At 36.3% G+C, this 26,043-nt stretch overlaps 1 protein-coding gene across 2 annotated transcripts in view; it reads left to right on the top strand.

Moving 5' to 3' along the window:
* COG6 (component of oligomeric golgi complex 6) overlaps positions 1 to 26,043 on the top strand; it is a 54,967-nt gene that overhangs the window by 3,543 nt on the left and 25,381 nt on the right. For both annotated transcript variants that reach the window (XM_064715529.1, XM_064715537.1), the window contains exons 4-11: positions 1,026 to 1,084; positions 11,274 to 11,385; positions 13,193 to 13,275; positions 13,514 to 13,584; positions 14,700 to 14,793; positions 19,466 to 19,594; positions 19,702 to 19,793; positions 24,085 to 24,149. In XM_064715529.1, the coding sequence (XP_064571599.1) occupies positions 1,026 to 1,084; positions 11,274 to 11,385; positions 13,193 to 13,275; positions 13,514 to 13,584; positions 14,700 to 14,793; positions 19,466 to 19,594; positions 19,702 to 19,793; positions 24,085 to 24,149 (705 nt within the window). The remainder of the gene's footprint in view (positions 1 to 1,025; positions 1,085 to 11,273; positions 11,386 to 13,192; positions 13,276 to 13,513; positions 13,585 to 14,699; positions 14,794 to 19,465; positions 19,595 to 19,701; positions 19,794 to 24,084; positions 24,150 to 26,043) is intronic.

Raw genomic sequence — 26,043 nt, 5'->3', positions numbered from 1 at the left:
CACAGAATGTCTTTATTGCCATTTCCACCTCTTCACTTGCAGTATTATTCTATACTGAATGCATTTTGATTTTAGGATTTTTTTTTAATTGTCTCAGTTTTTCGGCATAAGGATTCACTGGTGGCATCCAGTGTGAAGCCAAAAAATCCAGCTGTCTTTTAGCTTTTCACAGAGCAGTAAGTTTCAGAAGTCTTTAGTTGCAGCAATCCTTTTAGTTATGCAGTTGCTGTCTGACGCAGAATTGTTTCTGCTTGGATTCCCTTGCACTGCCATCACTCAATATTTAGGGCTGTGTTGAATTTCCTGGGTTAGACTGCTAGAGTCATTCAGATTGGGAAAGACTTCTGAGATCATTGAGTCCAGCCCAGCATTGCCAAGTCCACAACCATCCCCTGTCCCTCAGTGCTACGCCTGCACATCTTTTAAATACCTCCAGGGACTGTGACTCAGCCACCTCCCTGAGCAGCCTGCTCCAATGCCTGACCATCTTTTCAGTAAAGATATAAAGTTATTTTTCCTAGTAATTGTCCTTGGTCCATGCAGCACTGTAAGCTGTTGGACTGTAGAGCTAGGCTTGCTTAGACTTTCATCATCTTTTCTAAAGAAAAGTCTGAGTGGACATTGGTACTGGGCTCTTTAGCATCCAAAGGTATTTGTTTCATTTTTTTATTTTGTGACAGCAAATGATTTACAGTTGATGGGCAAAGAAAATAGTCAGAACTATTTCACTAGTATTTATAGCATTTCTCTATTAAATATAAATTCAAAATAAACTGTGTGAATATATATGTATATAAACATGAAAATAAATATGGATAAGGATACAAATTTATTTATTTTACTGCCTGGACATGGGGATAGTTAATGAATACTTGTTTCAAGAAGGCCTTTTATTTCAAAGAATATACTCATTTAAATTGCTTATACTCAGAAAGCTTCGAAAGTATTCCCTATTTTAAACATTGTTTAATACAATTAATATGTTTGTGTTTTTCACATGCTTAACAATTCTAATTGTATTCTAGGCAGCAAAGGAACAAACCCAGGACTTGATTGTAAAAACAACAAAACTCCAGGCAGAAAAGTATGTATACTACCTTGTTTATTTGATAGAATTTTCTTTTAGATGTGACTCTGACACTTTGATTTATGACTTCGGGATTTTTTTCAATACCATATGTGTTTTTAGCTCAATTGCACTCCTTGATTACTGGCAAATGATCCAAAAAGGTAAGAATGTGTATTATTGTTTGTTTCAATAAAAATTGGCTTTTTAGGGAAAACAATAATATACAGTGGTAGCACATGCTAAATGTGGATGTGCTTTGCATGAAGTCTGTTGATAACGTAGGTTATATTGTGTCATAACAGATATGGACCAACTCAATTTCCTATCAGTTTGACAGGCTCCTTGTTATTAATGTTTTGTATCCAGTGGAAATCTCTTTTTTTAAGGGGCTGTATGAAGAAGTGCACAGTGGGATTCTAACCTACTCTGCCATATTTAAAGGTGACTGTAAAATACAGGAGTGCTGTTTAATGAGCCTAGCATAGATCACTTTTTCCATTGGTTCTCCAGCCTCCCGTGGAAGAAAAGATTTGTATTTTTCACTTTTCAGTATTTTTTATTCCTGAGAAGAGGATAATAACCAATGACTGATTCAAGCAGTCTATTGTTTTTTGGCTAGGATGTATGGTTTTATAGCTTCAGGTTTTCTCAGTGTAGAAAAATGAGTCCCCTTGCTTTATGAGCTTTCTTCAGAAAATTATATACAGTTCACTGGAGGTCAGAAATAATTATTTTGCAGTACTAAGTTTCTAGTGGAAATTACGGTTTTGGATTGCTCTCGGTGAGCTTTCAAAATCAGTAGGTTTATGATATGAGTGTCAGTAGAAAATCTGTACATATTTTAAACATTGAATGCAGAACAACTGCATAAAATGCAATGCTGTTTCATATAAAGTGAAGGATTTGGTAAAGACACTTAAAGTAAGTTAGCAGAAGTCTTAAAAAATACATCATTTTGAATATGAGTATGTGAAACAGTAGAACAGAGAAGTGGTCATATATTTTGTAGTCTCAAGACAAGGGAAGCTGCTTTGATTCCTTGTTCTGAAGCAGAATAGGGGATACCAAGACCAGTCCCAAGAGGTGTATGTCTAATTGGCCTTAAATTCCTCAATTAAAGGAGATTATGCAGACTGTGCATCAGTGCCTCCACAATATAGTCCTTACTTGCACTATAGTTTATGTAAAAGACTTTCTGCTAATTCCTTTAAAAGGCAGAACATCCCCCTAGTGTGAAGAGGAAAAATGTTTAGGAAGTAATCTGTCCTTCTAAGTATCTGTGTGACCTTGGAGTGCACATGCAGGAAAAAGTTCGGAGGTTTGTTTTTTAAGTATACCATTAAGTACTCATAAGCAGAAGCCAGAAAGTACTTGTGACTTTTACAGTCTGATAGTTATGGAAGATTCATCATACCATTATATTAGCAAAGTAGAATTTTTCCCTCCCTAAATGTATGAAAAATTGTGAAGACTGTTTGGTTCCATCTGGGACATTTTAGTAATTTGTTATTTAAACTTGTTAAAGTGCTGTTTGTTCTGATGCATTCCTTTGGTTTACATCAGCCCTATGAAGAGGCATCTGCTGCCAGATGTTAGGGGATTCTTGAACACCTGAAATCTGGCCTCTGAAAAAGTACAGGTCTTAAATTGCTGATGTCTTCAACTTAATGTGACCTTTTTTAGCCAATTAATAAGTAGTGAAACTGGAAGGATATGGTTTCTCTGTCCTCTGAGGGTTGTCCCAAAATGCTGTCTGGTTGAAATGCAGAGATTAAAACTGGACATGTTCTATTATGTTTTTCTATTAGGCTTAGTATTTATGGGATTTACTTTAGCTGACCATGTTTTTGTAGCTGGAAAAATGTTAGGATTTTATTCAATGATCTGAAGCTGAAGGTAGACTGTAAACTTCCAGATGTTTTTAATGTGTAAATGTTAACTAGGGATTTAGATTATTTTCCTTTTTTTTGCTGTACTTAAAAAGGAATGGCTGTCTCAGTGGCTTTGTGTGGGTACTAGGTTTCTATAATAAGCAGTTTTGTCATTGTGTTATCATCTATGTAATTAGTTGTAGTTCAAGATGGTTTTTTGTTTTCAAAGCTTCTTATCTGAACTCTTGTTTGTTGTCCTGGTCTCTGAGATTTGTGGTTTGAAGGTTGAGCTGCTCGCCTGGTGTTTCCTGTAGGTAGTCCTGGTGAGCACTTTGGGACTTCGTGTGTTGGTGAAATGTGCGAATTTAACAGATCTGGGTAAATATTTGGGATAGAAAATTAGATTTTTGTCTCAGATTTAGGTTAAAACTTACACATTCTTGAGTTTTTGCTTTGCAGCATTTTTTTTCTTGTTACTTAGTTTGTGAGCTTTAGACCTGCTTTGGCATAAATGCTAAATGTAGGGTCTTATTTAGATAACAAATTTTAAAAGTAATTAATGCAATTGCATTTTTATATTTGTGAATATGTCATTTCTTTGGTCAGTTGAATTTATTTCTTCTATGAAGTCTAGTTAAAACTACTGTACATTGGAAACAGTTTTCTGTCACACTGTTTAAATTATGGTATCTGCTTGGCATAGGAAATGAGATTTTTTTTTTCCTTTTTCCTTTAAAACTGAGACTTACCATAACTTAATAGAACCATGTAGTGTGAAATAAAGTAGTCCAGACATCCAGCCCATCTACCTCTTCATAACAAAAGGTTAAGTTATTGCTTCTCAGTAACAAAGAGTCTTGAATAGAGTGTTCAATTTAATAACAAGCTTCTATAATAAAGAAAAACTGAGTTAATTCAGGCAATTTCTAGTAATTGTTAAAAATCCACTTACATTTTAGTTATCTTCAGTAGATTTTTTGTACTTCTACTTGAGCATGCTAATATTGCTTTCAGGTTGCATTAGGTTTTTATGTATAATGAGGAGATTACTGTGTTTTCAAACAATGATCATCTGTTGTGCTTTAAAAGATGTGGGTTTGTTTAATTGTTATTACTAGTAGGCTGACAGAAAAAGGATCTTGCTTGCTCCTTGAAGTGAGATTTTAATAATAGCTTCCTCTGACTTGTTCGTTCTCTGGCTACCAGCCACTTAATAATAAGATGTTGTGCAAGATGTTGTGCTGTTTTTGAGGTTAGCCACAAGTTAGAGTCATCAATGTAACAATTGAGAAGAGAGACCAGAAGGTAATACTTGCAATATTAATACTTATAAAATTAAGTAAGAGCAGTTATGTAAGTGTGTGTATATGCTCAGGGGCTTCACTGAAAATAAGTCTGCAGAAATATAAAAGTTTTTGAGGGCTAGAACTAGTGTTCTAAAAGTAAAAACCACAATGCTCTGAAAACCATCATGAAAGAATGGAAATGGCTCAGACAGATATTTCTTGAGTCAGGCTACTGGTTCAAAGCTTTTGTGGCGATTTTGCACTTGAACACCTTTACAAGCTATCTTATTTTGCTATGCTCTCTTAATTGCATTCTTAAACAGAGTGAAATTTATAGTTTGATGTCAGAATCATTGTTAGTTATATCAATTACAAAAAAAGCCAATTACATTGTTTTACTTTTTAAAAGACAATTAAATATGATTCCCAGACAGGAATGTAAGTGCGCACTTCAGTTTGTTTTAATTGAATCACATTACATTCAGGCTTGATCTTTTTTTAAAAAATTTCAAACACCATTCTTGGAATTAGTCAATTATTTGACTGTCACCTCTGTGCTCAATACAAGCTTAGAAGTCTTAGGAAAAATGTTTACAAGTGAGTCTGCTTCAGTGTGCTATACTGCTGATTTCTCATCCTTGTCTCTTGGTGATGCCTTTTTCCTTTTCTAAGAAATATCTTTTTTGTCATAATCAGTTTGGAACTTAGGCAACAAGTTCAGCACTATTTGGGGCAGATTAGAGAGGTCTGCTTTTATCAGCCTGTGCTAAGAAAAATGGTGATCTGGTGGTTTGCATTGATGAGATGTATTTCATGTGTTGATCTTTTGAAACTTGTATTTACATTTATTCCCACAAATGTCGTTCATGAGAAAAAGCAGTGATTACCTAAACTGAATTATAATTCCATGTGAGAGAGGGTGAAGACTTGAAGTTCCAAGGCTCATTTTCTATCCTGATTTGTAGCAAAGTAAAACATAGGTGACAAGGTGTAGCAGAGGAATAAAACCAGCTAAAATGGGTCTGAAAGAAAAAACCCAAAACTAACTTGTCACATTCTAGCCATGTCCAGCAGAGAGCATGCAAAGCCTTATTTTCTTGCCAGCTTTTCTTCCTGGGAACTCTGGCAACTGAGACATGAAGTACTCTTGGTCAGTATGAAATGAAGCGTGGTTTTACAGGTCGAGAAACATTCACCAGAAGTGCAGAATCAGTTACATGGTATCATTTCTGACTGATGTTTGTGTGATCTGCTCTGGGAAAAAAACCCAGGAACAGAAGGACCAGAGAGCTTGTGGTCTTCACTGGAAATTCATTTTGGTTTTATTTTTTTCCTACTATCTGAGTTAGTTCTCCTTTTGCTGCAGCTTAAGCTCATTTCTTTTGATTTTATTCCAGGTGGATGTAGAGAACAGTGTGTAATTTCCATGCCTTTGGCAACGTTGCTGAATTTGATGGCAAATTTGAAGCTAGACCAAGCAGGCCCTTTTCAAGTGACTTTATATCAGAATTTTAAAAGATAAACTGCAGATACCAGTCTGTTTGGTATAGAAATATCAAATAGCTCATCTCTACAAGATGGAAAAGAATGTGTTCATTGGAAACACACTCCTCTTAAGCTTAGTCTGTGAGATCAACTTAGAAACCATGGATCATGGATCTTAACCATTGCCAAACAGTGATTTACTGTGTGCGTTCACATATCTATATCTGTATATATCACAGGATCTCTGCAAAGCTCTGAATATGAAAATTTTGTCCAAAATATTCCATGCATACCCATCATATTTAGAGAAAGCCTTACCAGTATAAAGGTAGAAAATGATTGAATTTCTTGAATTTATTTAGATAATGTAAGCTTTTTTATTCTAGTGTTTGGTAATCTGTTTGGTAAGATTTTAATCATTTCAGTGCAGATTTGTTGCTTAACTTTTGATTCAGCCTTTTCAAATTTTCCTCATTTATTTTTTTATTACAGACTGTGTGAGATGGCAGGGCTGCAGCATTGCAGGCTGTCTTCAGATAGGTGTTACAGATGAGAGAAACATTCTGAGTTCAAGTCCACTCTCCCGCTGCCGCCTATTCTTTGCATTATGACTTTGGTAAACTCATCAACTATTCAACGCACAAGTAGTGCAGTATTTTTGCATGTTGTATGCTTTACTATTCATGGAACACTTAGCCAAAGGCTCATTCTTTCCAGTAAAAGCCTTTCCCTGATTTCCAACCTAATTATTGGATATAAATTGACTGTTTTCTCATCTTGTCCTTTGTCTTAAGATCTGCCTTCATCTCCTTTGATAAATTAGTTTTTCCATTTCCATGATGATCCTGCTAGCTGTGGCCTAATGGGAATCCATTGTTCTTGCACACAGATGATCAGGATTGTGATCTGTTTTCCAGATGAGGTCTCACTAAAGACTTCTTTACAATTACTGCTATTTTCTTGTGTCCTGGAAACATTAGACAATTCACTGGTTTTTTTTACATCTTCCTATTTTTTAAGTAAGGAGAATATTTAATAATAATTCATAATGATGGAATGGGTCACTGAATACCTCCGCACAGTATTTCAGTTCTTCTTCAGTAAGAGATGTGTTTGACAGATAAAATGCAGAACAAAACATTTGTTCTCAGCTTACAAATGCACTTCTTCTTACTCTTAAGAATGATTTTCTAATGCTTGTGTATAACTGTTTTGTTACATAATCTTGTATATTTGCCTTTCACATGACAGAAAAATAATTCTGCAGATTTATACAAGTCTGTTAAACATGATTGTTACTTACTTATGAGTTAGAAATACTCTGTTGTCCTGAGGCTTTAAAAATGTGTTGAATCCTCAGTACCACAAATTGAAAGTAATTTGAGAATGACTGCTCTGATTCATCCTGAGTAGAAGAAACTAGCAGACTTCTATGCTGTATGTGGTTGCAAGATAAAATTAAGCTTTGGAAAAGTCTGCTTCTTCTCCACCTCATTTTTGAGCTGTCGGGGTGATAATCCTCACGAACAGTGCACATTTGTATTTGGTTCAAGGGAAAAGTGCATGAAGTGCATAGTTTTCCCAGCCTTTTGAGTTCTCTTGCAAAAGAATTCTGTCTCCCTGGTAACGATTAAAACTGGGGAAATTGCTCTTTGTTGGAATCCTGTCCTTTGCCCAAGTTCTAAATTCTACCAACACTTGGCACTTCCCCTTTTGCATTAGTGCAGGATTCCCATAAGCTGTTAGTTTCATTCATTTATGCAGGATTAACTGTGTTAAAAGAAAAAAATAAAATTTGGAATAACAACATGGTATGGCCTTTCCTCAATTGTACTGGACTGCTTAGAAGTTAGACATTATTATATCTACAGAAAGGGCAGTGGGTCTTGAAATGTCCTGTTGTCTGCCTACAGGTACTGACTGCTGTGGGTTATATGTAAGACAGACTTTACACTGACTTTTGTTGTTACCTGCGTTGTGTTTTGTTAGGCACTTACTGCAGTGAACCGATGGAGCAACCTTGAGTGACATTTTAATCCATTGCCCTGCCTTAGCAAGATAGATAAAATTCTAGTTAAGTATCTGTTAGCTTGTGTGTGAGGAAATAAATGCATAAATAAATATATATGGAAAAAAATTGAATACAAATCTGAGTGTATTGGTCTCAGTGATACTGTACACTGCCAGGCAAAAATCAAAGGTATGAACAATTTACATATTTTGTTCCCAATCCATCATCTAGGCTATAGAGTCTCTTTCTTGTGCAGATTGATAATAAAGGCAACTTTCACAGTCATCTCAAGCAGAACTGGCTAACCTGGGTTCTGAAACGGAGCTGCTCTTTGAAATCCTGTGTGCTTCGTAAAGAGCCCAACAGAAACAGCTTTATCAAAATTCAGACACATGCATTTGTTTAGGAGAGAGATTTGTCACCACTTACCAATCACAATCCTGAGAAAAGCGGATGAAACATTGCTGCCACCTTGAGGTTGTTATTTTCTGTGTACGTTGTGAAGCTTAGCTTGCCCAGTGTACTTGAGTTTCATGTACTGACTCTGTATTATAAAAGTTAATTATATTAGGAGTGCATGGACTCTTGTCAGTGTGCGCAGTTATGCCATGCCTTAGCCCAAGACACAGCCAGAGATGGGAATGGCTTTAAAGTACAGTGTTTGATCACACCTTGTTCTCCGTAGCAGCAAAAATTGAGGGAGAATTGTAAAGAGTGAGGACTTGCAGAAGGAGAGATATTGGTTAGCAAGATAATTCTTTTTTTTATGAAGAAGGAGTAAAACAGGGCACAGAGTTCCAGGACTGACTCATGAGCATGCTGTTTAGACAGTTCCTAGCTCTGTTTCTTGTTCTACCACAACCCTACTTCCACCTGGAAATGGAGAAAACCATTGTGCCGAGTATGCTACACTTCTTAAAATCAGACTTCCTCCCACCCACAGTTTGATGGAAATATAGATTCAAAAAATCTGAAGAACAGAAAATAACAAATGGAAATCTTCTGTAAGAGCACCTTAAAGTTTATGCATTCAGGAGATACACAGGCTCAAAGAACAGAAAAGTTTCTCAGCATCCTATCTGCTGCTCTCTTTGTGGAAGCTTTATTTCAGTTGAACCCAAAGAATGCCTTGCATTTGCCTTCTCTCATTTATTTGCTAAAGGGATTGTCTCTTACCTAAAGGGAGGGGTAGTCCCGTCTATTTTCAACTTTGTGGATTTGTATTAAATTGAGACTAATTTATTTAATTCTCTAATTTACATTTTCTGTTGTTTAAACGAAATACAGTGGTGGTGATGTTGAGGCATTAGACTTGCTCAGCAAAAAGTGTGAAACAGGAATGCTTTGTTGAAAGCAGCATCATTGTGTTAAATTTTAAGTGTCCTTGGCTGATTTTCAATTTGAGTAGCCATCTTGATGCCTCTAGAGTTTTCTTGACTCATAATATTTATTATTTTGATTATTATTAGTTGTTGTAACTGATGATTGAAATGAGCTCTTCTTATGCTCCAGAGGAGTTCTGAAGTGTAGTTTTTGTGGGAGTTTTGTAGCAGCAGTGAGGTCAGTGCCTCTTGCCTGTGACAGCTCCTGGTGCTGGCACACCCCAGTTCCTTAGCACAGGCTGTGGTAAACTGAATTAGAAAATACATGTTATCTCCACCCCCTAAGAAGTAAAAACTTCTGGATTTTTTCCTGCCAGATTTGTTCCCTGATCTCATTCACTGCATGATGCTGTAAACAATGGTCCTGGAAGGTCAGTACAGGTCAGGGATGAGCAGGGATGGCTGAGGAAGCCTGAGTAGCATGGCTTACACATCACTGCAGTGAGTATATTAGTGCAGAGCAGACTTGCCCCATCTTTCATCTGTTGTGAGAATTTCATAGTTACCCTCAGAACATTTCTCACAGGCTTAATACAGATTTTAAAATACTCTTTTGTCTTCTTGTCTCTTTCTTGTACGTTGTGTAGACTGCTTGTCTTTTTGCCTCTTACAGGATGACTTGCTCAGATTTCACCACATAAATCTTCTGGCTGAAAATTTGCTGAATTTGTTCCAAATGGTCTTGTTCCATTCCCCTTCTACTGTGCTGGAAAGTGCCAGGACTTTTCATGGACGCATCTGCCTGTAGAGTTGGTTAAAATGATCCTGCATTACTCCTGTACCTTGGCTGAGAAACATTTGGCTTCATGTAGACTCAAAATTTGGAATTGTAGAGTTTACCTAGGGAAAATTAAATAGTTTTATTTTAAGCATTGCAAAACTGTCAATGTAAAGATAAAATCATTATAGTTGCCTAGGACCCCAGTGAAATCTGAATTATCAATTCAAGATGTGATATAAAGGCGTATGAGTATTTGGTTTTCCTTTTTGATTAGGTCTGTGTTGTGTAACTTAGAAGTATTGGCTTACTTTCATCTTTGATTTTCATAGATTTTACTGTTAAAGTACTGTTGCATTTTATATTACTTTCCCTCTCATTGTTCAATGTGCTAGAGCATTGACAATTGCAAAAATTTAATCTGATCTCTAAAAGATTTTGTGGAACTGCAGGGTGGGAAAGTCATCCATGTCTACAGAAGGGAAGCCAGTTTTCCATAATTAGTAGCTGAATGAAGTTCAGACACGAGTTGGATAGTAGAGAAGGAGTAAGTGAAAGCTTTCTTTTCAAGCTTTGATCTTGCAAGGAAATTTAATTGTACATTATATAGAAGTATACTTGCCCCTCTTACCACCCTGTAATAACAATGTATTTGTCTTTTAGTAATTATATCACATTGAAAGATGAAATTATCTTAAAGGAATTGAGCTTTATTGTTCTGCAAATAACTAATTGGTGCCTTCTCAATGTCCTGAAAAAGTAGTTTTTATTTCCAGGAACACTGTGTGCTCAAACGAAGCAAATTTTCTGTTGCTACAGGAATCCCAGTCCATTCCATTTGGGTCCTTCTGTGGTTGTAAGGAGTGTGACAAAACATGTGCAGGAAAATGCTGCCTATGAGACGGTGTTTGCATATTGCATCCTGGCTGTGTTTATTTCAGAAACAAGAGAATTAGCCATTGCATTTTGATTGCTTGTGACATTAGTAAATTGATATACCAACTGCATGGTGTTACAAAGAAATGGATCTGGTCTGCAGAAAAGTAGGTTAATGTAAAGTTAATTTTGTAATTTTGGATGCTGTAGGCTTTTCCTTTCCTTAGTGATTTGGAAAGGTAATAACTGCAAGCATTACAAATGTGCAAGCACAAAGTATCTGGATTAGATAACTTATGGTACAAATGCTGAAGGAATATTATTTTGAAGAACTTAGTAATTTTCAAATGTGTTAAAATACCTCTATATTGTCTTTACTGAATAATATGTGTAAGCTTAATAGAAAGTCTTATGTGAAAAAGCAACTCAAGTGTTTGATGGCAAGAATGTGCTATTATAATTTAATAATACCAATTTCTGATGCTGATTTGTATTTTGGAAGGTATAAATATCAAAAATAAGTCTTTGAGATAAGCATAAAAAGATAATATCCTCTTCATTTTGTTTTATTTCAGTCAGAGATTAGAAATGAAAGCACAAGTTGCAGATGCATTCATAGCAAAATTCCAGCTGACACCGGATGAAATGAATCTGCTTCGAGGCACAAAAGATGAGCCAATTACTGAGGTAGCTCAATGAACATTAAAATCTTCACCTTGAACTAAAAAGTAGAAATGCCCTAACTGAATTGTACATGAGATATTACTTTCCATTTGTAATTTAATTTTTTATGGACGAATGTACCTTTTTAGAGAATGGTGAATTTCTGATGAGTTTGAAATGAGTGATGAAAGATTCAAGTAAAGAGACAGAAAACCAATATTAAATTCTAGTTTGTGTAATGATGTAATGAGTTTAAAGCAAGTGAGCTCTCATGTAATCAGTTTGAGGCAAAGTAGTTTTCATATGGTTCTACACTTCAAAAAGACCTTTATGAAGTCTGAATTTTCAGTGAAGACATTTTAAAACTTCATGACTCTCAAAGCAGATGAGAAGCTTGCAGCTCTCTAGTACTGCCACTGTGCACGTGTGTGTGCATTTTGCATATTCATGTATATAGGTATTCAGTGACTTGAGACAATAGGAGCTGAGGCTTTCCCTCAATGTTATTTGCTTGCTAAAGATACTAGGTGCTGATTCACTTCAGCCACCTTCCAAAATAAGTTTTGGAATATGACATGGTTTGAATAAGAAGACAGAGTAAAAGGAAACTTGTTCTACAGTAAAAGCAAACTGAATAATGAAAGAATTGAGTATACCAAATAGACTTTTTTATCATTGTAGTTGCATGGAAAGCTGCATGTAGTTTATCAGCAGGTAGTCCAGATTTATCTCGTTTTCACAGGCATCCTGTTTGCATTAAAAGCACTGTTTAAAACATGGAACTGATAACCATAAACAGTGCTAATGAAAGCATAAATAGAATGTGCTAAATAATTGTGCACTTGAGTAATTGCTGTATGCTTTTGTACCACTATTGCCAGGAAAAAACATTCAAGTTTCTAGGAAGCACCTATTGCAACGAGCAATGACAGCAGCACTGTGCCAGTTACTGTGTGATTAATTTGCAGCCAGCGAGGTCCTTTTGGAACTTAATCTAAAAATGTGCATAAGTAACTGAGATAAAACAGTTCTTCTGCTTTGGTTGGTAGACTTCATTAACATCATGTATGTGCATTTCCCCTAGGATAGAGTCAACCAATGTCCTTAAAACACCTTTAATCAGACTTGCGGCTTGGAAATTTTCATTTATCCCAAAGGAAGAGTGCTTTGGGTTGTTATAGTCATGGTCTTGAACACAGTTGATGTAAGGCAGTAGATTAAATTGCTGGCCTCTTTTACTTAGAATATGTCTATTTTTATGTGACTTGAACCAGAATGAAGGTTCCTGAGCAAACTATGTTCAAATCAGAAAAGATGTAACAAACAGTTATATCTGAAATGCTGGTCTCCTCCAAGGCATTTTAAATATGTCTTCATAGGAAGGCCTGTTTGAAAATGTTACTGGCTTTCTATTTGCACTCTGAAACTAACAAAGTAACCTTTTTAGCAGTATGTACTTGTCTTCTAGGCTTTAGGTTTGTTTTTTTTTTTTTTTTCCACTGCTGCTGTTGAGTTACTCCACAGAGAAAGGTTATTCTGGAAAACCTTAGTCTGGTCAATTGCAAATGTTTTTTTAATTTTTTTTTTAAAGAAATAGTTATCCCATTTCGTGAGTACAAAAAATATCAACGTGCAATCATTGTACTTCACAATGTTTCATTTTGCTCCTTAGTTTCTAACAGTAATGGGAGACAGTGATGTAATGCATAGTGGTGTCCTCAAAAATCTCCCTAGAGTTAATGGGTGTGAAAAACACATACTTTACAGGACAGGTCAAGAAGAAATTACTGCTTTTACACGCTGCTCGTATTTTGTTTTTCAATTTATTTAGGATTTTTTCAAGGCTCTGGGACGAGTAAAACAAATTCATGATGATGTCAAGATTCTCCTCCGAACAAATCAGCAAAGGGCAGGGTGAGTCCTACTTAAATGAGTGCAAGAGAGCCATTTACAATTAAAAGCAGAAATTAAAGCAAGCTCTCATTCTTTGCTTCATATGACAGAATATATACGGAAATATACAGAATATTTCACCAAAAAAAATTTAAAATACTCAAAATTTTAATAATGATACGTTGAATTTTACTTGAAGTGCCTTTGCTAGTACTGTCTAAAATAGAATTTGTAAATACACTTTTTATTTGTCTTGTAGCTTGGAAATTATGGAACAGATGGCTTTACTGCAAGAGACATCTTATGAACGACTTTACAGATGGACTCAAAGTAGGACTAAGAATGTTTTTATGTTTATGATTATTATGATGATGATTCCTGTAATTCCTTCGTGTGGATTGAACTTAGCACAAACCCCTTCCAAGATATATTAACATTTTGGTTTCCTTCTTAGGGAGCCAAACTGTTAATTGGCAATTCTCTAGGTTTTTGGGTCAATTTCATTATTATAAAAGTAGATTACTTATTTGTGTTTTTAGTAGATGGTTTTCCCCAAAGAACAACTACTACAGTTTGGTAGTCCAAACAAAATTTTAATTGTATTGAATTTCATTTTCTTGCGAGTTAGAGAGAAGTTGTTGGTTTTAATGATTTGATGTAGGATCTAGTTTAGTGGGAGGGGTGGTGGGTTACTTTTAGCAAAGAAAAAATCCTTTTGTCAGGATACTCTTTTGAATGATAGTAGGCTTTTTTTTTTTTAATGTGTACTCTGGATGTAGTCATCCACCACCTTGATAGCCTCAAATGCATCAAATATACTTGCTCTTCTCCAAAGCAAAAGACTGTCTCACTGACAGTAAGATTCATGGGGAAAAATTGGTGCAATGTGACTTTTATATTCATTAGCTGTTCCTCAGTGGACGCTGAAACCTCAAATAATAGTTGTGGTTACACCCTTATGAAAAGTCATAATTTTTCTGTCAATGTTTGATCTAGTTTATATGATTTCCACATTCTTGCCTGGAATATAAAAGATTATATAGTTATTTTGATGAAAGAAAAAATAACAGAATCAAATGGCAAAGCAAACAGCTTGCTTAACTAGTTGCTCCATTTTTTCTTAGTACTTTACCTGAAGTGTGGTAAACAGTTATAAAGGAGCCCAATGAAATTCTGAAGGTTGAATGAGTCAATATTTGTATGTGGGCATGAAAAAATAATAAACTTCCTTTAATCATTTTTATTGTTGAAATTGGTGATGGACATGCATTTTACAGTACTGCTTGCAGGGAATTTAATTGTATTAACACTAACTAGCCCTGGTAGCATATTCTGAAGTCTTCAAAGTGAAAAGCCTTTGAGTTTTTATCTTTTTGTCTTGTTTGACAGCTTGTATGAAATGTATTACAGGGTAAAGAGTGTGCTTTTGTGTTGGTATCTTATAGATGAATGCAGGACATTGACACAAGAATCATGTGACATTTCTCCAGTTCTTGCTCAAGCCATGGAAGCCTTACAAGATAGACCTGTCCTGTACAAGTAAGTGTTTGCTATCTCTAACAGAAGCTGGTATTTTGAGCTTATAAAACTTAAAGATGGGCGTGAATTACAGTGCCAAGACTGGTGGCACTTTGGTCCTGTGCCAAATTCAAAACTACTCAGAAACCTAAGTTATAAAACATGATATTTTGACTGTTTTAAATTTCAGAAGTCTTTCTGACATAATTATGATACAGGAAATGTCATTGGACTTTTCTAACTTAAAAGTTTCTAATTAAAGTAAAATGTCAGACTGTTTTAATTTAAATTAATTGTGAATTCCTGTGCTCTCATTCTACTTTTTTCTGAAGTAAAAAAATCCTGTTCAAAACGTGATTGTATCTTTTGAGTCCCCAAAGTAAAAATTTGGTAAAGGCTAATTACCTCTTACTGAAGTGCCTGTGGTAGTAAGAATGTCTTCCATTATGAGTTATACAGTAATCTATTAAAAAATCCTACATATGGACCTCTAAAGTGTAGAGGTATTTATATATCTATATCTGTGTAAAATACTCCTGTTATTCTGAATTTGCTGGTGTTGAAGTAAATGAAATGGTACTTAGGAGAGTAAACCACCAGGTGGCACTGTAAGAACTGTTTATTGGGGTAACCCTCTCTGAAGAGGTTATTTACTCTTCTTTGGGGTTTGGGCTTTTGGTTTTCGTTGGTTTTTGTTTGTTTGTTTTGTTTTTCTTTTTTTTTTAATGCATTCATCACATTTTGCTACCATTGAAAAATTGCTTTCAGCCACAGGTATCCAGGGCAGCCTTTCCAAGGCCCACGCCTGTCTTTAGGAGTGTCAGTGTGAAGGTGTAGGTACATGATGCTGTAAAGTTTCTTGGAACCCTTCACAGGAAAAGTGCATGGGGGATGTGGAGCTGAAAAGTGCTGTCAGTGTGAGAGAAAGCTCAGAGCTGGACATGCTCAGTCAGCTCTGCTGGTTAACGTGAGGGAGAAGTGGTGTCGCTTGACCTCCCCAGCTGTTGGATGGTGTGTTGCAGTACTTCAGGGCATAGCTGGGAATTGCAGTCCCTTCTTGCATTCTCTCCCCTACGCCCTCTTTTATAGCTGCAAAAGATCAGTCACTATGATGTTCACAACATTTTATAGGATTCTTTTTAGATACAGTTTTATTTTCTGTAATAAATACTTTGTTGAATTATGATACTTTGAAACTTCATAAAATCATTGTTTTGCTTTCTTACTTCAAGGGAAGAAAACCCCATCTTGTGTATAAATCCACTGTTGGCCAGTTTAAAATGAATCTGCAAAAGATAATTTTTTTTCTGACACTTCTGTCACAAACAGCAGTAATAGTATTAACAAAGATAGAATTTGATTGGTAAGACCTTTCCTCTTCCAAAAGGGCAAAAAGCCCCTGGTACTGTAGATGATGCAGACACGTGTCTCTCATCTTAGATTATCAAGCTTAATTACTTGCTACAGCATATTATCAAAATTGCAGCACTGATGCCTTACATTTTAAATCTCAAGATTTAGTTTATTCCCTTATAAAAATTTTTGTATACCTTTAAGCAACAAATTGCTGAGTTCATAATGTAGAAATTAAGTCACAGGAGAAAATAATTTTAATTAGTTTTTTTGTGTATTAGCACTCTTGTGTGAACTAAACACTTTCCCTCCAAATCACTGCCCTTGCTTCTGATAAAGATTGGGATTCACTTGGGTGAAAGTGAGTAAGATGGAGAAGGATGAGAGTTTAGAACCAACTCTACAAATTCTTGTTTCCTTATATTGACTTACCAACTAAAAGTGTCAGAAGGACTGCACTATGGATGGACTTTTTGGAACTGCAGTCAGTAGGGGATGTAAAAGAAACATTTCAGAATGGTTTTCACTTCCTGGCTCTAACAGAAAAATTGAGAACTGTTTCCTAGAAAATGCACGGAGACATAGCTGAAAGCAGTGTTCCTCTTCCATCATCCACACAGGTTTCAAAAGGTTTCTTTCTTCCTCTTTCCCCAGTGATCATTACTGTATATTTTAAACATTAAAGCTGGATTGAAAAACATCCAAATGTTTTCTTCTCCAAACATGAGTATGTGTAATAACATAGTAGTAAATACTGTGTTCTAGTGTAAATAATAGTTATTGCCGAATTTTTTAACATGTAGCATTTTATAATGGTTATACCCTGTTCTACTGAGAGCAAAGGGAAAATTAGTAGTTTCCTTTTAAAACAAAATTATCATTTTGAATGCTGTTTTCAGAACTAATAATGATCACAAGATCTGTTTCACGGCTGTATATTTAATGATCTATTGTATAGCCGCTTGTTAGAGAGGAAAAAAAGGGCAAACTGGTTTCTAGAGATGCTTGAGATTTTTCACTCCAGTACTGCTCCTTCTAGACAGTGGGCAGTTGTCAGATGCTAGCTCTATTCTACTTTTAGTTGCATTATTTTTGTAAGTAGTAATTTATTAGAATTTTTGTTAGACTTCTATCAATTGCAGATATTTACTCTCCAGCTTAGCAAGTACAGTGTATGAGGAAAAACACTTCCAACAGAAATTTCCAGATTTTTCAGTGTGCTCTTTCCTCACCTCTTTAATAGAATAATTAGGATTGAAAAGAACAAAACTGAAGGTTTCCTCTGACTTTTTATAGCAGAGTAGAAATCTAATTGAATTAATGCCAAACATTTTTGAAGCCATGTATTGTTTTCTTTTATATTTTGTTCTCTACATCTATTAAAAGTGAATGTACTGCTTATTAAGTGCAGACTTAAATAAGTCAGTGAATAAAATTCTTCTATTAGTATTATTTTATATATATATATATATATATATATTCCTCTGCTGAGTGTCATTGGTAAGTGACACCATGCTCACTCATTGACAATTTTCAGTTACATTGGAAAAATAAATTGTAACGTGTATTTTCTTTCTCTCCTTTTTAGTTTGTATGTTCTTCAAACATACAAACTTAATTTAGTTTAAAAAAATAGAAGTGTTCTATGGCTTGCAAATATAACTGGGATGTTACCAGCTTTCATTTCTCATCCTTCACTTGCTTTCATGCCTCAATGCCAGCAGAAAGGTAGCCTGCTCTAAAAATTAGCCCTGTGTAAGTTATCAGCACCTCCTCTACCACCAGCAAGCCATTGAGATAATACATTCTGGGCTGTAATTGTTCATCCATTAAATACCTAGTTACAACTGCTTTGATTAAAGTCAGTGAACAACTGTCAGATGAATATAGGTCTGTTCCTGCTAGTCATGTGGTAGCCTAGAAGGCAGAAGCCTTGTGTTGCAGTGCAATGAATTGCTGTGTCTGTCTGTCAGTCAGCTGGATCTTACGCAAACAGGAGTCCCACACCTGTCAAATATGCTTATGTGTACAAAAATTGAAAAGCTGAGTTTTCATGTATTTAATTCTGGGGGTAAGGGAATGGGAGAGTCAAGGAACAGTTCTCTTTAGTGTCTGTTGAGAGGAATCAAGAAGATCATGGAGTATGCTGAGTTGGAGGAGACCCCCAAGGATCATGAAGTCCAGCTCCTGGCCTTGCAAACCACCATCCCCAAGAGTGACACTATGTGCCTGAGAGCATTGTCCAAACACTTCCTGAGCTCTGTCAGGTTTGATGCTGTGATCAGTTCTGCTGGGGAACCTCTTCCAGTGCCCAGCCACACTCTGGGTGAAGAACTTTTTCTTTAATATCCATCCAAAACCTTGCCTGACACAACTTCAGGCCATTCCCTTGGATCCTGTTACTGGTCACCACAGAGAAGAGATCAGTGCCTGCCCCTCCCCTTCCCCTCATGAGGAAGCTGTAACTGCAGTGACGTCTCCCCTCAGTCTCCTCCAGGATGAGCACACCAAGTGATGTCAGCCGCTCCTCATGCAGCTTCCCCTCCAGGCCCTTCACCATCCTTGTGGCTCTCTTTTGAACATGCTCTAACATCTTAAAGTCTTCTTTATATTGTGGCACCCAAAACTGCACCCAGCACTTGAAGTGAGGCTGCCTCAGTGCAGAGGAGAGTGAGACTGGCTGGCAATGCAGTGCCTGATGCCCTGCAGGACACTGCAGAAGCAGTCACTTCACTTTCTTCTCTCACCCCCTTTTCTTTCTTCAGTAATATTAACCTGATCCTGGAAAGACTATGGCCTCTGCCAATGCTCCTGTGTGGGAAACACAATGCCAAGTACTTCTTTCAGTCTATTTTGCAATGGTACCAGAGGAGGCACGCTAGAAAAAAAGTTCAAATTCAGTAGAAAAACTCCACAAATAATAATCTGACAGGTAATTAATTTAGCCTGGAAACTAAGAGCTATCCAACCAAGAAAGAAGAAAAGGACAGTGTATATGTGTGTGTGTATGTGTATATATATATATATATATAAAAGACTATATATTGCAGCACCTGTCTGCAATATCAGAAGTCTCGTCTGATCCTACACATTTGCTCTAGAGCAGACAGGCAGGTGACAACATAAAATTTGTCTTCTCCTGTTTGCCAGATGTACCATAGAGCAGGATGATAGGAATTCTGACATCATCAGATGGTTTTGAATGCTTTATAGTAGAAGCATTGATGCAAGATTTCTAGAACTATAAAAATGTTTACTTGTATTAGCTGTGAGGCTGAACTAATCACCTGTGGTGAGGCAGATTGGATTTTTTTAACCTGTTGTCATGTTTCAATTACAGGTACACGTTGGATGAGTTTGGGACAGCTAGAAGGAGTGCTGTGGTCCGTGGCTTTATAGATGCTCTTACTAGAGGAGGTCTGGGAGGTACTCCCCGCCCTATTGAAATGCACTCTCACGATCCTCTGAGGTACAGTACTAACAAGAATGTAATGAAGTAACCCTTATTTTGTTGGCATTTTGAATTCCTGACGCCATAAACCACTAATTTACACAGAAATTTCTGTCTTTGTGTAGGTATGTAGGAGACATGCTGGCCTGGTTGCATCAAGCTACCGCATCTGAAAAAGAACACTTAGAAGCTATGTTAAAGCTTGTGACTATTCAAGGTAGTACTGGTCTTAAAACATAAATTGTGAAGTGATAGTAAGTCTGTGATAAGAAAGTGTGACTGATTTCTTAGGCTGGGCTTCAGTTACAAGTCTAAGTTTAAATTTTCCTAAAAATAATCTCAGAATAGCTGGTGGTTGCATTCTACCAAAAGAGGGCCTGTAACAAAAGAAGAATGTTTCAAAATGCACTCATTTTATTTTACTGTACTTACAATAGATTTACATTAAATTTACAAAGGGACATTTTAGGGTATGGTTGAGAGTTGTTTTGTAATTTATATGAATACATATCTCTTTGAAAACATTACATATTATGTTGAGGATTTTCATTGTGCCTTTGCTCTTTTCTTTAGTTTTTCTTTTTTAAAAATAAAATTCCTTGTTTCTGTAAGTCTCTGTTCTACAAGGAAAATGGAATTTTCATCTGTCATTTAACATCATTCCAGATTTATGGAGATTGACATAAGCCACTCACAAATAAGTGGAGCTTTTTAATATGAAAACTCTCCTTCAGTTCAGAACTGCAGATTCTCATCCTTCGTCTTCAGCCCCTTTGCTTTGTTTTCAGTAGATTGAAGCTATACTTTAAAGACTTTTATCCTGTAGAAGCTTTAGTTTGATTTGCCACCATAGTTTCAAAGATATTTTTTTATAAATTAGCATGTGTACTCAATTGTAACAAACTCATTGTAAGAACTTACATGTGATAAATGTCTGATGAGCTCTTCAGACTGTATGTCTCAGTCCTACTCTGGGTTTTAAAGTGAATATGTATTCTGATTTTCCTTACTGCTGTAAGTATTAATTCCCTTATTGCTGTTATATGAGAAAAGGAGGATGTTCAGGAACTGTTGCAAATCAAACTGGAGGAATGCTGGTTTTTAAGTACAGTTATAGTGTACTGTGGAAGTGAATTGAATACTGTTTGCTGACAGTATTTCAGGGAGACAGAAAAGCAGACCTCATGAAGGTTTTATGGTAGAGAAAAAGACATGGCAGTTCTTTGTAGATGACTGACCGATGCTTCTGCCTGTAACTGGGGAGACCTTCAGGACAAGCTCCATTTAAATGGAGGGTGTAAATGTGTCTGGTTCTGCTGTGGACTGGGCTTCTGCTGCTGTGCTTTGTTCTGAAATTCTCCCACTTCTTTGTGTAGTGCTTTGTTTAACTATGAAGTTCTTTGGCCTTCTGACAGGATGTTGGCCTGAGGTAGTATGACCATGGAATGAGATATATTTAGAGCATTTCAGCCACAGAGCAAGATACTTGATAATATAGAGAATATAAATATTTGGGGGAGAGATTTTCAACAAAAAGTCACGAGGACAAAACCTTTTTCTGGAAAGACTGGTATAAACAAGAGATTCAGTATTTCAGTCTGAAGGAAAAATATGTTTTCTGAAGCTCTCCAGGAGTGGGTCTGCTATCACTGGTGCACAGTTTTCAAGAAATGTAAAGAGGAATTCTTCCTTTCATGCTGGGAGCAACAAACTGGGAGCTTGGGAGATGCTGTCTGTAACTGTTCCTCTGTGTTTTGGGGGAAATTTTTTTGATGACAAGGATAGTGATGTGATAAGGTCTGTAAGACAAAACAGTACTTAATAGGATACCACTGGATTTAACAAGAAACAGTTATGGGCAGTGCAACCCCAAAGTACCCTAAGATTATCTATTCTTTATAAATTCAGGTCCTGAGTTGGTAGTTAGAACAGCATCTCTGGTACTGAAAAACTCAAGCTGAATTTTCTGTGCTGTTGTGCAGTCTTTAGGTGTCTGGCTGTGCAGGCTAGAGTAAAAATTGAGTTAATTTCATGTTGCTATTTAACAAGTAGACATCTTGTTTATTTGCAGTTCGAGATAAGGATAGAGATATGCATCTTCACAATGCAGTGCTTCCTAACAAAATTTGAGATCTAATGTAAGCATTTCTGGAGACTTTCATCACAAACTGGGATTTTTTCCATTCCCCCGTAGAGGGAGCCCAAGCAACTGCCATAGATAAAACACCTACCTGGCTGTCTGAAGTTAGGTCAGTCAGATGTTTTCACTTCAATTTCAACTTGAGTAGTTTTTTACAGATGGAACCACTTCTGTTATTTTCCTTCAGGTGTGTCTGTCTGTACTGAATTCAGATTTCTGTTTAAATTCTCCTATAAGCTCTGTGTACTTTCAGGACTGTGGAGAATGTGGTAAATCTCAACTATACAAAAATTTCCTTTCTCAAAAAACAACTGAAAAAAAAAAAAGGCCACTTGTATACCTGTTGGTGGATATGGTCCCACTGCATGAAAAATTGTACATGTGGAACTTCTTTTTTTGAGAAACGTTTCCGTCCCAGTTTTTACTTTAAAATGACCAAACTATGTAGCCCGTAAGCAGAGTGTGCGAGGATAGTTTTTTAAAAGTTTTAAAATATTAAGTTTGCAAAAATTAGCTGTTTCAGATTAACCTGACCAAAAATGCTATTAAAATTTTAAGTGCTGAAAACACATTCAGAAAAGTTTAACTCTTTTGCTGGACAAGCATAAAGCACCTGGTTTTCCTCTTCAGAGTTTAGGTATTCTATAGCTAGCAGGAGCCTCCCAAGAGAAATCTTCTCTTGCAAGGAATTGAGAATTGCAGGCATTTTAAGAGATGCACTGGAAACCCATTCTTTGTGGAGTTACAGGAACCCAGATGGAGAACAGAAGCTAAACAAAGTCAAAAAAAGATCTCTTCTTTTATAGAAGGACAGTTAGAGAAAAATTATATATGGTGTAGCAAGGAGTTGGAAGTGTATCTTCAGTTATGAGCTGTATTCTAAAAGTTATTTTGGACTTTTGAGAATTGTTTATTTTGTAATTCTTTTATGTCAAACTTGCACCACTTATATAACCCATTCTGCTGGAAGATTTCACTGCTTTTGGAATCCAGAATTCTAATTGGACATGAAAATACATGCAAAGGCACAAGCATGTGGTATCTCAAAATTTTTATTCCATGTCCTTTAGTATTTGAGCTCGTATATTTTTTGAGCTAAAATTTTCATACCAAACAACTTGTTTTTAAGTCAATCTGGTCTAGATACACTATTGCAAATATGTGCTAGGTACTTGTTACATTGATGAGCAGTACAAGTGTGACTGTTCCTACTAAAGAATGTGTAAATTGCTAAGGTCTATCTGGGAGCTAGCCATTAGGTAAAAGAGCGTGCATGCTGTGGTTTGTAATCTTGCTTTTTGCCTTGATATCAGTACTCAAGTATATACGTGTATTTTTATTACCTTACCAATTCAGTATGTTGAAATTCTTACAGACGCCACACTGAATTCAGTTGTTACTGCTTATATGGCTTTTCATGTAACTTGGTGTAAAGAGGCATTGGCACAGATCTCTGATCTTTCATTATTTTTACTCTCTGAGTTAATCTGTCTCACTCTGAAATAAGCAAAATATAGCTTCGGGTCACCTGACTTCTGTCACATGTCGCAGTCAGTTTGTTTACTTTCATTGCATGGGTCCCATCTGAAGATGAACTCCTGTTGACAAGTTTTAAATTAGAATTAAAGTATTGCTTTCTCCATAAATCTGTTCTGAGTTGTTACTGAAGTGAGAGCTTGAAGATCTGTTGCTTTCAGCTTGATTGATTTATGACAGCACTGGTTGCCATGCAACAATTCATTTGTGTTTCGTGCTAAGATAGGGCAATATTCTCCTTTGTACATGGTTCTGTGGAAGATGAGTTTCAATTGCTGCTGGGGAGGAAGCGTTTGCCAGCGCTGCAGCACGCAGCAGTGTGGATGGAGGTACACATGTCACTTCATTAGTAGCAGCGCCACGAGCTCGTCAGTAAGCAGCGCTGACAGACACGTGTGTTTGCCAGTCAGGCCTTGCAAATGGGCTGTACTGCTACTCCTGGAGTGTCTCACCAGCCTGGTGGTTTTTTGGGTGTTTTTCTAGTTCAATTTCATGAAGTGCTAATATTGAGCCTTACTGAGATAGCTTCTTGCTAAATCATTTGTTCTTCCCCTTGCTGCTTCTACCTCAGATTCCCACGCACTGTGTTGCCCTAGGAAGCAATTGCATAGCAAAAGGTAACGACTCCAGGACTGTTTTGCCATGCAGCTATTTCTTAATGGTTAGATTGGAGGTACAGTGGAGGTGTGAACTAGTTGCGTGGAGAAAAGAACACACAGTTCATAATGCTTTTTATGGAGGAGTACCTCCTACATTTGTTTATTTGTTTTATAATGTGAAGAAAAGAGAATTACATTTGCATAATCTTAGCATGTGTTTGCATTAACTATAGGTGTGGAAGAAAATATTCAAGAAGTAGTTGGACACATCACAGAAGGTGTCTGCAGGCCTCTAAAGGTGACGTATTTTGTTTTCCTTAGCGCTCTAAATACAAAAGCTGTTCTGTCATGTTTTTTCGGAACTTGTGCTTCCATCTCTTCAGTGTATTTTCACTGCCCTTGGTTAAGAATTAGATTGTTGACTTCTAAAGGATTTTTTCTCAAATTAAAGATGCCTTTGTTCATAGATATCTGGTTTATAATAGTCATATAAGGAGGGATACTAGGATGCTAAATTTGAGTCTTGATTTTGGTTTACTTTTTCTATGTTGAGGAGTACTGATGTATCAAATTACAGCTTTGTGGTAAGTGTATGGGAATAGCTGTACTGGTGGTAGTAGTCAAATGAAAAATCCATGTAATTTACTAACATGTTTTTCATAGTGATCATTATGCTTAGGGAAGAGTGTACAGGTTGTGTAGTTGTGCCATAGTTCTGTAGGATAGTTTCCTTGCCTGTTTGTGAATATACTAAGGACTTACTGAGCCATAACTTCTTTGTATATAATAGATTTCAACAGATGTTTACTTGCATGAACATGTCAAATTGATATAAACTATTGATATTCACAAGGTATCCTTCAGGAGGGATATGAAGTGAACATTTCAGCTCTAGTGTGAAAAGCCAGTTCCTTTTGTGGTTTGTTGGGTTTTTTTTGGGTTTGTTTTAATAACTCCTGCTCTTGTATTTTAAAGACACCATGAAAAATTGTTTCCTAATTACCATCTTTATGCTACCTCAGTCTTTTGTATTTGTCACATCTTTCTATACTTGTCTTTTTTTCAGACTACAGCCTTAGTAAGTTTAGGGGACACATGTGATAGAAATCATTAATGATGATCCATCAAATGATTGCCTGACTTGTCTATTGTATGTGCTTCACTTAAGCACTGAAGTAATCAAAGTGATGAAGCTGATACCAATTATTGCCTGACTGTGCAGTGTATAAATCCAGGTGGTTTTAAAGCAAAAGCTACTCTGCCTCAATATGATTATAATAAATTTCTCTTAGGATTCTGTAACTATAACAACCGTATCCACTTGACAAATACTCAGTTTCAAATGTGAACAGCTAGTTTTTGGATACTGCATATAAGTTTGTGATAAGAAAAGGATAAGGTCTGGAGAGAGGTAAAATTCAAAAAAGTGCCATTTAGAAAGTCAGAGAATTACAGAAGAATTGGGATTAGAAAGGGCATCTGGAGGTCACTTGGTCCAAACTCCCAGTTGAGACTGGACCACCTAGAGCTGGTTGCCCAGGACTGTGTCCTGGTGACTTTTGAATACTTCAAGGGTGGAGGCTCCACAGCCTCGCTGGGCAGCATATGCCAGTGCTCAGCCACCCACCTGCACAGTAAAATAAAAAATGTTCCCAGATGTTCAGACAAAATCTCTCCGTATTTCAGTTTTGTGCCTGTTGCTACAGAATTATGATCATCCTTCACAACCTTTTTGTTTTTGATGTGTTGGAAGACGCCTGTCCTAATAGGACAGTCACCACAGCTTTGTTTTTTTGAAAGATATTTCCAAACTTTCTGTACTCTTGAATCAGTTCTGTTAATACTGAATGCTGATGTTTGAGTCCAGTATTTCTGTGCATTCCAGCAAAGTAATTAGGAATGAAACATGAAACTCCTGTGTAAGTCAGAGGAAGTTTTGGTGTTGATCTGAGTGCTTGTGATTTTTATAGTTAAATACACAGTAACTTTAATTTCAGTTGCCAAACTCTTTACACTTACATGCTAGTAGTCTCTTTAGAAATAATCTCCTGAAATATTGTTGTTGGTTAGTTACTGTGCTAGTAAAAAAAAAATCCTAAAAGAACAATTAAAGACTTCCCATTGTATTCTGTATTTAATAGAATGCAACTTACATTAATTCATTGACAGTCTAGACTTTCCAGTAAAAAGTA

The sequence above is a fragment of the Zonotrichia leucophrys genome, chromosome 1 (assembly GCF_028769735.1).
Source record: "Zonotrichia leucophrys gambelii isolate GWCS_2022_RI chromosome 1, RI_Zleu_2.0, whole genome shotgun sequence".
Classification (NCBI taxonomy): Eukaryota; Metazoa; Chordata; class Aves; order Passeriformes; family Passerellidae; genus Zonotrichia; species Zonotrichia leucophrys.
Note: the sequence above shows the minus strand (reverse complement) of the source record. Positions and strands in the feature narration are given on the sequence as shown.